The sequence below is a fragment of the Oncorhynchus masou genome, chromosome 5, assembly GCF_036934945.1.
Source record: "Oncorhynchus masou masou isolate Uvic2021 chromosome 5, UVic_Omas_1.1, whole genome shotgun sequence".
In the NCBI taxonomy this organism is placed as follows: domain Eukaryota; kingdom Metazoa; phylum Chordata; class Actinopteri; order Salmoniformes; family Salmonidae; genus Oncorhynchus; species Oncorhynchus masou.
Window position 1 is genome coordinate 81,761,198 of NC_088216.1, and position 14,244 is coordinate 81,775,441.

Consider the following 14,244-nt stretch of genomic DNA (forward strand, 5'->3'; position numbering starts at 1 on the left):
TCCTCGATATTACAAATGGATTTCCCAAAGGAATCTTCTTGTCCAAAAATACTCACTACGTACTAAGCAACAAACATCAAACTTCTACTCACCCATACTGAGAATACATAATCTACTGTGGAATTGCTTTGTTTTCCGCCCGTGCTCCATTTTGCTACAGCTGGTCCCATTCTGTTATTATCAGCAGATTTTATTAGCTGTTGTCAAACACACCTAGATCAGAAAATACTCATCTCTTCCTCAATAGCATGCAAGCTATGAGTATGACATCCTGGCATTTTAAATCATGCTACAGTTTAGAAAATAGAAAATGTTCTATTTTCGCATAACCAATCAGCCTACTATTCAAATCAAACTTTATTTGTCACATGCGCCGAATACAACAAGTGTAGACCTTACTGTGAAATGCTTTACTTACGAGCCCTAAACCAACTGCAGTTCAAGAAGAGTTAAGAAAATATTTACCAAGTAGACTAAAATAAAAAGTAATGATAACAAGTAACACAATAAGAATAACAATAACGAGTCAATATACAGCAGGGTGCAGGGGTAAAGGTTAGGTGGGGGTGAAATGACCATGCATAGATAATAAACAGTAGTACAAATTACCTCAACTAGCCCGTACATGTAGGTGGGGGTGACGTGACTATGCATAGATAATAAACAGTAGTACGGGCTAGTTGAGGTAATTTGTACATGTAGGTGGGGGTGAAGTGACCATGCATAGATAATAAACAGCAAGTAGCAGAAGTGTACTGAAGGGGGGGGGGGGTCAATGTAAATTGTCCGGTGGCAATTTTATGAATTGTTCATCAGTCTTATGGCATGGGGGTAGAAGCTGTTGAGGAGCCTTTTGGTCCTAGACTTGGCGCTTCGGTACCACTTGCCGTGCGGTAGCAGTGAAAACAGTCTAACTTGGGTGACTAGAGTCTCTGACAATTTTATGGGCTTTCCTCTGACACCGCCTGTTATATAGGTCCTGGATGGCAGGGAACTTGGCCCCAGTGATGTACTGGGCCATTCGCACTATCCTCTTGTAGCGCCTTACAGTCAGATGCCGAGCAGTTTCCGTACCAGGCAGTGATGCAACCGGGCAGGATGCTCTCAATGTTGCAGCTGTAGGACCTTTTGAGGATCTGGGGACCCATGCCAAATCTTTTCAGTCTACTGAGGGGGAAAAGGTTTTGTCGTGTCCTCTTCACGACTGTCATCTTCACAACTGTCTTGGTGTGTTTGGACCATGATAGTTCGCTGGTGATGTGGACACCAAGGAACTTGAAGCTCTCCCCGCTCCACTAACAGCCCCGTCGATGTTAATGGGGGCCTGTTCGACCCGCCTTTTCCTGTAGTCCACGATCAGCTCCTTTGTCTTGCTCACTTTGAGAGAGAAGTTGTTGTCCTGGCACCACACTACTCTGACCTCCTCTCTATAGTCAGTCTCATCGTTGTCGGTGATCAGGCCTACCACAGCTGTGTCGTCAAACTTAATGATGGTGTTGGAGTCGTTTGGCCATGCAGTCGTGGGTGAACAGGGAATACAGGAGGGGACCAAGTACACACCCTTGAGGGGCCCCAGTGTTGAGGATCAGCGTGGCAGACGTGTAGTTGCCTACTCTTACCACCTGGGGGCGGCCTGTCAGGAAGTCCAGGATCCAGTTGCAGAGGGAGGTGTTTAGTCCCAGGGTCCTTAGCTTAGTGATGAGCTTCATGGGCACTATGGTGTTGAACACTGAGCTGTAGTCAATGAACAGCATTCTCACATGGGTGTTCCTTTTGTCCAGGTGGGAAAGGGCAGTGTGGAGTGCGATTGCATCATCTGTGGATCTGTTGGGGTGGTATGTATGCATATTGGAGTGGGTCTAGGGTGTCCGGGAGGATGCTGTTGATGTGAGCCATGACCAGCCTATCAAAGCACTTATCAAAGCACTTAATAACTCAGGCAGGTTACCTTCGCTTCTTTGGGCACAGGGACTATGGTGGTCTGCTTGAAATTTAGAACGCAAGTACGGTTATTCAGACACGGACAATATTTTTTTTCTAGTGTGACCTTTTATCTGTAGTGTGAGTTGTGTCTGTTGTGTGTAGAATGTTGTGTAACCTTTTGACCTTTGCTGTTAGGTGATTGGTCTGTTGGATGTGTTCACGCCTGCCACCAGCCTAGAGGAATTCAACGACGTGTGAGTAATAACTTTCTTTCTCTCCTTCTCTTTCCTCCACTTCTATCCCCCCCCCTCTCTCTGTCAGTTCGTATAGCACGTGGAGTTTGAATTGCCTAGCAGAACGCATGCGTGGATACACACACACACACACACACACACACACACACATATATGCATGTGGAATATAATGGTTTATTTAAACAAACCAATTTCTGCAGATCTTTATTTCGTATGGTTTGTTGTGTGGTTCATCTCACTAAAGGAACATGCAGGATTACCACATGCACACATTATTCCTTATTTCCATGGTAACAACCATTCCACTTTCTCCATGGCTGCCAGTGTGTGTGCAGAATACTGACGCAATATCCTTCACTTCATATCACTTCACACACACACAACACTCTCCCTGGTTCACCCTAAAGGATATGTAAAGCTTTTAGCAGTGTTTATGGCTTGAAATTCGTAGTGCTGGCAAAGGAGACATGCTCTCTCTCTTTCATACTCTCTCTTGTGTTGCCATGGTGACAACTTGTCTTCCTCTTTTCTTTTTTTTTTTTTTTTTTTTGATTGGCAGTTACCTGGTGACCCACCTGATGGGGGCGGACCTTAACAACATAGTGAAGTGTCAGAAGCTGACAGACGACCATGTGCAATTCCTCATATACCAGATCCTCAGGGGACTCAAGGTTTGTCTGTCTGTCTGGTCTGTGTTTTTCCATAGCTGCAGCAGGTAAAGGTTCCGTAGGTATGCAGTGATCTTAATTGTTGTTTTGTTTTGCAGTATATCCATTCAGCAGACATCATCCACAGAGTAAGTTACATCATATTTACATTTCATATTTAAATCAAGATGCTTGCATGGGGTGGAGGGTGGGAATATTACTCAATACCTTCCTTATTCTCCCCTCCGTCCCTCTCTCTTTACATCTCCTCCCTCCCTCTCTTCTCTCGTCTCTCTCGTCTGCCTCCATCTCTCTCTTCTCCCTCACTCCATCTCTCCCTTCTCCCTCCCTCCCTCTCGCCACAGGATCTGAAGCCCAGTAATCTGGCGGTGAATGAGGACTGTGAGCTCAAGGTAAAAAAATAAAACTATTGGCCTACTGTACCCTGCTTAGTGCCTATAGATCTGCTGTCTTAATCTGATCACTCTGTTGTAGTGTATTAATGGTTTAAAATGTCAGGCTTGATTATACCTAACGAAAAATGTATCAACCTCTACAACAATGTCCATTAATTATAATCCACATAATAATTCACATTTCCTGTTGCTGCAGAATAATCTTGGTGCTGTGAGAAGCAGGGACAAATCAAGATATAGCATCTGCTCTGATCAGCTCCTCTTCTCCAGCTAGAAAGCAATATGTTACTGTAGTTGTCTTTAAAAAAAATAAATATAATAATAATTAAACACCTGACAGTTGCCAAATTCAGATCAGCAACATAAAACATGTAATAACACAATTTGTACCAGCAGTAATAGTTCTTGTTGGATGGTACTGTTTACAGTACTGTGTGTTCATTATTATTAGATTGGCTTTAATACACTCCACCCACACACAAGGTTAGAAGCGTAGGATTTAATCTGCTGTGGAGTTTGTTTAAAGCTAACCCTATCTTCATATACAACACACACACACCCCTATCTCTTCATTTATCCGTCAGATCCTGGACTTTGGTTTGGCGCGACACACTGATGATGAGATGACTGGTTATGTAGCGACCAGGTGGTACCGCGCCCCAGAGATCATGCTGAACTGGATGCATTACAACATGACAGGTAATGATATACTAACTAGCACTACAACATGACAGGTAATGATATACTAACTATCACTACAACATGACAGGTAATGATGCACAAACTATCACTACTACATGACAGGTAATGATATACTAACTATCACTACTACATGACAGGTAATGATATACTAACTATCACTACAACATGACAGGTAATGATATACAAACTATCACTACAACATGACAGGTAATGATGTACTAACTATCACTACTACATGACAGGTAATGATGTACTAACTATCATTACAACATGACAGATACAACACACACCTGGTACATACTCATCTAGTACACACACACACACACAAGAAAACCGACAACTACATGAATGGATGGTAACAATGTTTTTGTTGTTGTAGTGGACATCTGGTCAGTCGGTTGCATCATGGCAGAGCTGCTCACTGGACGGACGTTATTCCCTGGCACCGACCGTATCCTTTCACTGTCGTCATGGTGACGGAGAAAAGTTCTAATGGACAAATTCAATATTGACCCCTAACCCCTACATCAAGGGTGGGTAACATATGGATCTTGCCCGCGAGCCCAATCAATATGGCCTGCGGGAGGTTTAATTGTTTTGTTTTGTTTGGGAAATTATTATTTGGGGGAAAATAATATTTTTGGGGGCATTGCAGTGCTAGAGGTGTCACTACAGACCCGGGTTCGAACCGGGGCTATATCACAACCGGCCGTGATTGGGAGTCCCATAGGGCGGCGTACAATTGGCCCAGTGTGGGAGTGTTTGGCCGGGGGGGGGGGGCTTTACTTGGCTCATAGCGACTCCTTGTGGTGGGCCTGGTGCCTGCAGGCTGATCCCTGGTCGTCAGCTGAATGGTGTTTCCTCCAACACATTGGTGCGGCTGGCTTCCGGGTTAAGCGGGTCATGTTTTGGAGGACGCATGACTCGATCTTCGCCTCCCGAGCCCATTGGAAAGTTGCAACGATGAAACAAGATTGAAAAAGGGGGTTAAAAAAATAGAGAGAAAATCAGCCCACTCTTGAACATCTAAAACAAGATAGGAAGTATGTGTACATTTTAATGGGCCTATATATACATATACATGTTTATGGGCCTACAGTTTATGGGCCTACAAAATTACTGGCACCCCTGACTGCCAATGCACAAACAATCCTTAAAAAATATAAACAATATGATTATAGAGAGACTCAAAATTCCAACGTGAGAAATACCGCACTTTATTAATGTTTCAATGGAACCAACCAAAATAATTTATTCATTTAATTAAAAATCAATGTCCTCCAAATCAAGGTTTCACAATTAATGGCACCATTTAAGATTATTGTAAATAACATCTACCAAAATTAAACCAGGAAGTCTTAAGGAACTATATTGAGCCATTACATCACTTCCTGTTTCACTAGGGTATAAAAACTAGAACACACATGCAATATCCCTTTGTTGTCCAACACCATGAAGAAAACAAAAGAACTGGCAGTTGAAAAGAGAAAGATGGTCGTAGACCTTCATAAATCTGGTCATGGCTACAAGAAGATCCACAAACGATTGACTATTCCACTGAGAACTGTCAGGGGAATTATTTACAAATTCTAAAGATATGGAAAACCTCACGGGTAGAGGACGCAAATGCATTTTTTTCCCCCCAGGACAGGGAGGAGGGTCGTGAGAGAAGCAACAAAATCCCCAAGAATCACTGAAAGATTTGCAGACATTGGTGGCGTCTTGGGGACACCAGGTTTCAAAAAGCACCATCAGACGCTACCTTCACAACCACAGGCTCTTTGGAAGGGCTGCTAGAAGAAACCCCTTTCTGACCCCAAGACACAGGCACTTGGAGTTTTCCAAACCTCATTTAACTTATGACTGGAAGAAGGTGCTCTGGTCAGATGAGACCAAAATGGAACGTTTTGGTCAGATGAGACCAAAATGGAACGTTTTGGTCAGATACAGCATCGGCATGTTTGGTGTCGAAACAGAGATACATACAAGGAGAGGCACCCACGGTGAAACAGAGATATGCATACAAGGAGAGGCACCTCATACCCACGGTGAAACAGATGCATACAAGGAGAGGCACCCATGGTGAAACAGAGATATGCATACAAGGAGAGGCACCTCATACCCACGGTGAAACAGAGATATGCATAAACAGAGATATGATACAAGGAGGCACCCACGGTGAAACAGAGATATGCATACAAGGAGAGGCACCCACGGTGAAACAGAGATATGCATACAAGGACACCCAGGAAACAGAGGCATACAAGGAGAGGCACCCACGGTGAAACAGAGATATGCATACAAGGAGAGGCACCCACGGTGAAACAGATATGCATACAAGGAGAGGCACCCACGGTGAAACAGAGATATGCATAAACAGAGATATGCATACAAGGAGAGGCACCCACGGTGAAACAGATATGCAGGCACCCAAACAGAGATATGCATACAAGGAGAGGCACCCACGGTGAAACAGAGATATGCAAACAGAAACAGATATGCATACAAGGAGAGGCACCCATGGTGAAACAGAGATATGCATACAAGGAGAGGCACCCACGGTGAAACAGAGATATGCATACAAGGAGAGGCACCCACGGTGAAACAGAGATATGCATACAAGGAGAGGCACCCACGGTGAAACAGAGATATGCATACAAGGAGAGGCACCCACGGTGAAACAGAGATATGCATACAAGGAGAGGCACCCACAGTGAAACAGAGATATGCCTTTAAATTGTTTAACTTGGGTCAAACATTTTGGGTAGCCTTCCACAAGCTTCCCACAATAAGTGAATTTTGGCCCATTCCTCCTGACAGAGCTGGTGTAACTGAGTCAGGTTAGTAGGCCTCCTTGCTCACACACACTTTTCCAGTTCTGGCCACAAATTTTCTATAGGATTGAGGTCAGGGCTGTGTTGTCCTAAAAGCCATTTTGCCACAACTTTGGAAGTACGCTTGGGGTCATTGTCCATTTGGAAGACCCATTTGCGACCAAGCTTTAACTTCCTGACTGATGTCTTGAGACGTTGCTTCAATATATCCACGTAATTTTCCCCCTCATGATGCCATCTATTATGTGAAGTGCACCAGTCCCTCCTGCAGAAAAGCACCCCTACGACATGATGCCTCCGCCCCCGTGCTTCACGGTTGGGATGGTGTTCTTGGGCTTGCAAGCATCCCCCTTTTTCCTCCAAACATAACGATGGTTGTTATGGCCAAACAGTTCAATTTTTGTTTCATCAGACCAGAGGAAATTTCTCCAAAAAGTCCGATCTTTGTCCCCATGTGCAGTTGCAAACTGTAGTCTGGCTTTTTTTATGGAGGTTTTGGAGCAGCTTCTTCCTTGCTCAGCGGCCTTTCAGGTTATGTCGATATAGGACTTGTTTTACTGTGGATATAGATACTTTTGTGCCTGTTTCCTCCAGCATCTTCACAAGGTCCTTTGCTGTTGTTCTGGGATTGATTTGCACTTTTCACACCAAAGTGCATTCATCTCGAAAAGACAGAACGCATCTCCTTCCTGAGCGATATGACGGCTGTGTGGTCCCATGGTGTTTATACTTGTCAATTAGCCTATCAGAAGTTTCTAAAGCCATGGCATCATATTCTGGAATTTTCCAAGATGTTTAAAGGCACAGTCAACTTAGTGTATGTAAACTTCTGACCCACTGGAATTGTGATACAATGAATTATAAGGGAAATAATATGTCTGTAAACAATTGTTGGAAAATATGACTTGTGTCATTCACAAAGTAGACTATAGTTTGTTAACAAGATATTTGTGGAGTGGTTGAAAATGAGTTTTTTAATGACTCCAACCTAAGTGTATGTAAACCTCTTGACTTCAACTGTAGTTTAGGGACACTTTAACCTGTGTGACAGAATGTGTGACCCTTGACCTTGAGCCTGAAAGATATAAACCAGCTGCAGCAGATCATGAGGCTGACAGGAACGCCCCCGGCCTGTCTCATTAGCCAGATGCCCAGCCACGAGGTGAGGCACTACGACATGTCCTTCCCAGGTCCGTCCACTTCATCCAAGCTGCAGCAGGCCTTCCCACAAGTCCCATGTTGTTTCCTTTTTTAAAGAGATTCTCCGTGCCTTTTTTAAAAGAGATTCTCCGTGCCTTTTTTTAAAAGAGATTCTCCGTGTCCTTTTTTAAAAGAGATTCTCCGTGCCTTTTTTTAAAAAGTACTTTTGTATACTTTTTAGCGAGTAGTTCTGAAAGCTCACGGGGCAAACGTGGTCCCCGGAAATTGCGTACTACGCCACATATGTGCCGATACAGTTCTCATAGAAAGTCTACATCCCCCTTGGATTTATTCACATTTTATTGTCTTAATTAGTGGGATGAAAATGTATTTCATTGTTGACAAAAAAAATGACAATCTACACAAAATACTCTTGTCAAAATGGAAGAAAAATAGATTTAAAAAATAAATAAATATGAATGAAAATTAAAATGCTATTATACCTTGATTAGATAAGTACTCTTGGGTAAGTCTCATAAGAGCTTTGATTCTGGATTGTGCAATATTTGCCTGTTATTCTTTTCTAAATTCTTCAAGTCTTGCCATAGATTCTCAAGCAGATTTAAGTCAAACTGTAACTTGGCCACTCAGGAACATTCACTGTCTTCTTGGTAAGCAACTCCAGTGTAGATGTGGCTTTGTGTTGTAGGTTATTGTACTGGTAAATTAATCTCCCAGTGTCTGGTGTAAAGCAGACTGAAGATTTGCTGTAGGATTTTGCTGGTGCCTGTTTATTTTCTTGCCTAAACAAAACTATATTTTAGTTATTTAATTTGTAAAAGTGTGTAGTATTTTCTTTCACTTTGACTTGGAGTATTTTGTGTAGATCAATGACAAAAGAATTGCAATTAAATCTATTTCAATCCCACTTTGCAACGCAACAAAATGTGAAAAAAGTTCAAGGGGGTGTAGATTTTCTATAGACACTGTATGTGCACCACGTCAATGCTCTCTCACTCTGCTGTGTGTGTGTCTTGCTAGCTGTCGCTCAGATTGCGAGCGGCTGAAGCTCATTGGTTGAAACTAATTGCTAGGGGGCTGGCCCATGTGGGGGGAAATGACACCGCACAGATTCCAGAAAACACTCTTTCAAACTAGGGATTTCGTGGCTAATTGAGGTAAGACAGTAATTCCGCTCATAGATGATGCGTGTGTGAACTACACCTTGACACATCCAGACCGAAGTGGGATGTTTAACAATAGCACGTAGCATGTCTTACAATTGATTTTTTTTCTCACCTTTTGATCTTGAACTCTTTATTGTTGAGGAAGGGCTTGTACGTAAGCATTTCACTGTATGGTTTACACCTGTTGTATTCTGTCATGTGACAAACTCTGATTTTGATATTGCTGTCTGTCCACGGAACTCAGACAGAAACAGAATCAACCAATGCCCTCATCAAACAATGCCCTTTTCCCTCTGAAAGCCAATCAACCTTGCTATTTTTTTGTTTGACGACTATTCCCCTAGAATTTCGTTCCACTCTGCAGAGCTCTTCCCACCCTCTCTCTGCACAAGTCTGCCTTTTGTCTCTGATGTAATCTCACCACTTCCCAGAGTGCTTTGAAAGACCTAATTCCTGGTAACTGTCAAAAAATAAAGGAAACACCAACATAAAGTGTCTTAATTTTATTAGTATTAGTATTATTATTATATTAGTATTATTAGTATTATTTATTAGTATTTATTAGTACTTTATTAGTATAGTGTCTTAATAGGGCGTCGGCTCACCACGAACCACCAGAACAGCTTCAATGCACAGTGGCATATATTTTACAAGTGTCTGGAACTCTATTGGAGGGATGTGACACCATTCTTCCATGAGAAATTTCATAATTTGGTGTTTTGTTGATGGTGGTGGAAAACGCTGTCTCAGGCACTGCTTCCAGATTCTTCCATTAGTCTTCAATTGGGTTGAGATCTGGTGACTGAGACACACACACACACACACACACACACCCTTTAAACCCCCTGTGCTCCTTTGAGACCTCTGTTTTAAAGTCACTGAGATCTCAGTTTGTTTTGTTTTTTTATCAGTAAATCTTTTTAAGGTTGAGTTGATACTTCAATATGCATACCTGCCCAGAAAAAGTATAGTCCATGCATATACTATTGGATTCCAAGCATGCCCAAAGAGAAGATGCACTTATCATTTTGAGCAGTGAGTGTTTGAGGCAGCAGTCAGGCAAAATGGAGCACGAAGTTCCAAAAAGTAATCTCCAAGTATAAAACAGAACAAGGAAGTTGTTGACATGATCTCCTAAAAAGTTTGGAAATGTGTTATAAGAATTTTCAATGTAGATAAACATTTCATTAAATATGATTTAGGTGATTTATTTTTTAATAGATGACCCTAAGCATGATGGGATGTTAATTGCTTAATTAACTCAGGAAACACACCTGTGTGGAAGCACCTGCTTTCAATATACTTTTTATCCCTTTGTTTACTCAAGTGTTTCCTTTTTATTTTGGCAGTTACCCGTTCATCCACTGTGCCCGTAACTGACATGTCCTCCTCCCGTTGGCATCAATGCATGATTTACGCATTCTGATCAAGTTTTGGCCCTAAGTGTACAGAAAGCTATCTTCACAGCCGTCCTGTGGGATCACTTGATTTCAGGAAGAGTTGAAGTCAATTCTGTGTTTTCTCTCCAGTGTGTTTTTGAGCCACTATGTGTGTATCTTTGACAGGCCAGAAACTACATCAACTCCCTTCCCCAGATGCTCAAGAGGAACTTTGCTGATGTGTTTGTTGGCGCTAACCCATTAGGTAATAATGGGCTAGTCTGTGTAGTGTAATATATACACACACACACACTGTTTAACACACAGCATTTAATTTATACTGTCCATCTTTTGATATTACCCAGTCAGAAAGAAGTCTGTCTGTCTAGTGGGATGTTCACAGTCACTCACACTGTCTAATCAGACGCACTCTGTATACAATCCCTTTCCCATTCTCCCACCCCCTTCTCTGCCACTAGCGGTGGATCTGTTAGAGAAGATGCTGGTTCTGGACACTGATAAGCGAATCACAGCGTCCGAGGCCCTGGCCCACCCCTACTTCTCCCAGTACCACGACCCTGACGATGAGCCAGAGTCCGAGCCATACGACCAGAGCTTCGAGAGCAGAGAGCTGGAGATAGAGGAGTGGAAAAGTAGGTGGACATGACAAGATACTGTTATTTAACTCGGCGCTGTACAAGTCTACTGACCTCTGACTCTCTTGTTTTCCAGGGTTGACTTATGAGGAGGTTTGCAGTTTTGAGCCCCTGCCATTCGATGGAGACGAGATGGAGTCCTGAGGGGACGAGGGTGAAGTCATTGCTAATCCCGCCTCCTTCTCTTACTGAACTGTGAGGAAGAAGTTGCATGTAGACATTGATCTAGGGCCAGTTTTGTGTTTCATCCCCTAATGGTTTAGGTTAGGATCTAGGGGTAAGCTGATCCTAGATCTGTACTTAGATACAACTTGCATCCGGAGCACGCAACCTTGTGTGAGGACTATCAACTCACCAGACAAGTTCAAACAAACAAACAGGAAGCCACAACATTCAAGTGCCTGCCGTCATTCATTTCTGGGGTTAGAGGTCAAGGGTCAAAGGTGACTCCCCCTACACCCTCCTCCTGCTTGCTGTATTATATCGTCTTTGATTGGGTCCCTGGGAAGAATTGGGGAAATGACTTTGTAATATATTATCTAATGTTTGTGTGTTAAGAGTTTATTAACTCACATTATTTGCCAAAAACTACCTAAATTCCTGGAAAAGGTGCTCAGATTTTAACGTTCAATATCGCAAAAACAATCACATGGTTTAACCAACAAACCACTGCACTTATGGAGCCGTTATTTATGGTCTGTAGTTTTTAGCCTTTTGGATAGAAGTCGGTAGGAAATACAACAGTGGTCATGACCTGCTCGTCTACGACAAACCTTGTCTCCGTGGTCAACCTGTACGCTGTTGTTCTGCCTGTCAGGGTTTTAGATGTGTAGATCAGGCTGCCCTCTTGTAAATAAATGATACTGTGCACCAACAGTAATACTGCCTAGAAGTCCCTATTATCATAGAGCACATAGAACCCTCAAGGCTTAGAACGTTGCCCCTTCGCATTCCGTTAGGAGAGACTGGCAGGTTCCATACTCAGAGGGATTGTTATTGAATAGTATTCCATTAGAATGTACACCAGGTTTAACTTTAATCATAGTGAAGTTTTGACATACATCTTTTCTCTCTAAGTCAATCACCCAGAAAGAGGGAGGGGGGAGGGGCTTGGTAGTTTATTCGCTTATCCTGCCTCTTAACTTATCTATTTTTCTACCCGTCTCTTGTCTGTTTGTTTTTTCACTCCGTTGTTGTATCATTGCCTCCTTGAGCACTGTCCTGTCCTCTGTGTAGTCTGAGTAAAAATGAGTGGAGAGGTAATGTGACTGTCACAAAATGTTATTTAATAGAATGTATTTAAAGTCCTCCAACCCCGTATCACTAGACTGATGCTGAAATCAGAATGGGGTTGTCCCAGGTATCCATAGTGTCTGCTCTGTGGAGTGCTTTGAGGTTCAGAGTTGGAGCTTCCATTAGATAGCTATATAGACATAGAGATCCAATTAATAACATAACATTCTAGGAATCTATAGAGGAAGTCTTCAGAAATCACTGGATTCCCACTCCTGGTTGTTGACAATGTGATTTCAATCATATTCAAATGTATTTTAAAATAACTGTATGTCCGTAGATGTATCTTGTTATTCTGTTCTATTAAATGTGTGGGATGCTCGCACCCCCTACTGTGTTTAAGCCCTTTTTATCTTTTAATGTGTACATGGGAGTCTCTTGAGTGCATGCCAAAATAGCACATCATTCCTTATAAAGTGCACTATTTTGGACCAGATCTCATAGGGCCCTGTTGAAAAGTAGTGCACTATTTTGGACCAGATCTCATAGGGCCCTGTTGAAAAGTAGTGCACTATTTTGGACCAGATCTCATAGGGCCCTGTTGAAAAGTAGTGCACTATTTTGGACCAGATCTCATAGGGCCCTGTTGAAAAGTAGTGCACTAAATAGGGAATATGTTGCCGTATAGGATGTACTGTGATTATTCCCGTAGAGCGATCACCATATTTATCTCTTCTAATTTATACAGTACAGCGCTCAAACCAGACAATATTCAGAATCTCTTCCAGTTCAAGACAAAGCAATGCCCGAATCTTAACACAGTAACTACTTTTTATTTACTATTATTATTATGACTGCTCATGGTGTGGGGGTTTCTGGCTCTGTGAAGCCGTAGATGACCTATCAAATCAGTGCTGGTGTCAAAGGCATTCAATTTATTTCAAATGGACTTGAACCCATCGCGAGCTCTTCCCACAGCTGTCTCTCTGTGTTCATTAGGCATAAAAACAGGAGAAAACGTTTTTGAAACAAATGGGCTTTCTAATGGCATGTTTCAAAATGTGTTTTTTTACCATTTGCTGCATTCTGAACATAGACTCGTGACATACAGAGCTGTGGTCTTTCTGTGTAAATCAGTGAGTGTCCACTTGAGGGCTGTATCATAGCAGGATCACTAACAGAGAGGCCTACAGCTGGGGCGTATTCATTACGCCGGTTCGGTTTTAAAAATAAAATACAAAACTGTAACGGAAGCAAACGAAACGGGGCGGGACCTACCTGAGTTTGTCTAATAGAAACTCTTGTTTTCGTTGCAAAACGCAACTGTTTGGATTCATGATTAGACCGCAGCTCTTGATTGTCTGGCTCATTTAAAAAGCTAAGAGTTGTTGGGACTGTCAAGTCAGTTATAGCATGCCCATTTCAAGTCTTAATGTTGGAAAGATATTTCTGATCATGTAGTAACGTTTGTTACCTGACCCATTGATCCTGCTTTGTGATACAGCCTTGTGTTTTCATGTTTACAGCAGCAGGATGCTAGAGGGGTAACACAGAAACCTCAAACATTGTATTGACACAGTAACATAGTTAGGTTACTATCCTCCAGCCAGCTCTCTGTCTGTCTCTCTCTCTCTGTCTGTCTCTCTCTGTCTCTCTCTCTCTCTCTCTCTCTGTCTGTCTCTCGCTGTCTGTCTCTCTCGGTCTTCTGTCTCTCTCGGTCTTCTGTCTCTCTCGGTCTTCTCTCTCTCTCGGTCTTCTCTCTCTCTCGGTCTCTCTCTCTCTCGGTCTCTCTCTCTGTCTCTCGGTCTCTCTCTCTGTCTCTCGGTCTCTCTCTCTCTCTCTCGGTCTGTCTCTCTCACTCTCTCTCGGTCTG

General features: G+C 42.6%; 1 protein-coding gene across 1 annotated transcript in view; it reads left to right on the plus strand.

The window, feature by feature from the left end:
- The window catches only part of LOC135540373 (mitogen-activated protein kinase 14A-like), a 34,941-nt gene extending 22,168 nt beyond the window's left edge, over positions 1-12,773 (plus strand). Inside the window, exons 3-12 of the mRNA XM_064966981.1 lie at positions 2,119-2,177; positions 2,737-2,848; positions 2,944-2,973; positions 3,190-3,237; positions 3,825-3,939; positions 4,322-4,393; positions 7,859-7,938; positions 10,669-10,747; positions 10,962-11,135; positions 11,215-12,773. Of these exons, the coding sequence (XP_064823053.1) occupies positions 2,119-2,177; positions 2,737-2,848; positions 2,944-2,973; positions 3,190-3,237; positions 3,825-3,939; positions 4,322-4,393; positions 7,859-7,938; positions 10,669-10,747; positions 10,962-11,135; positions 11,215-11,282 (837 nt within the window). The 3' untranslated portion in view covers positions 11,283-12,773. The remainder of the gene's footprint in view (positions 1-2,118; positions 2,178-2,736; positions 2,849-2,943; positions 2,974-3,189; positions 3,238-3,824; positions 3,940-4,321; positions 4,394-7,858; positions 7,939-10,668; positions 10,748-10,961; positions 11,136-11,214) is intronic.
- Positions 12,774-14,244: the final 1,471 nt, after the last annotated feature.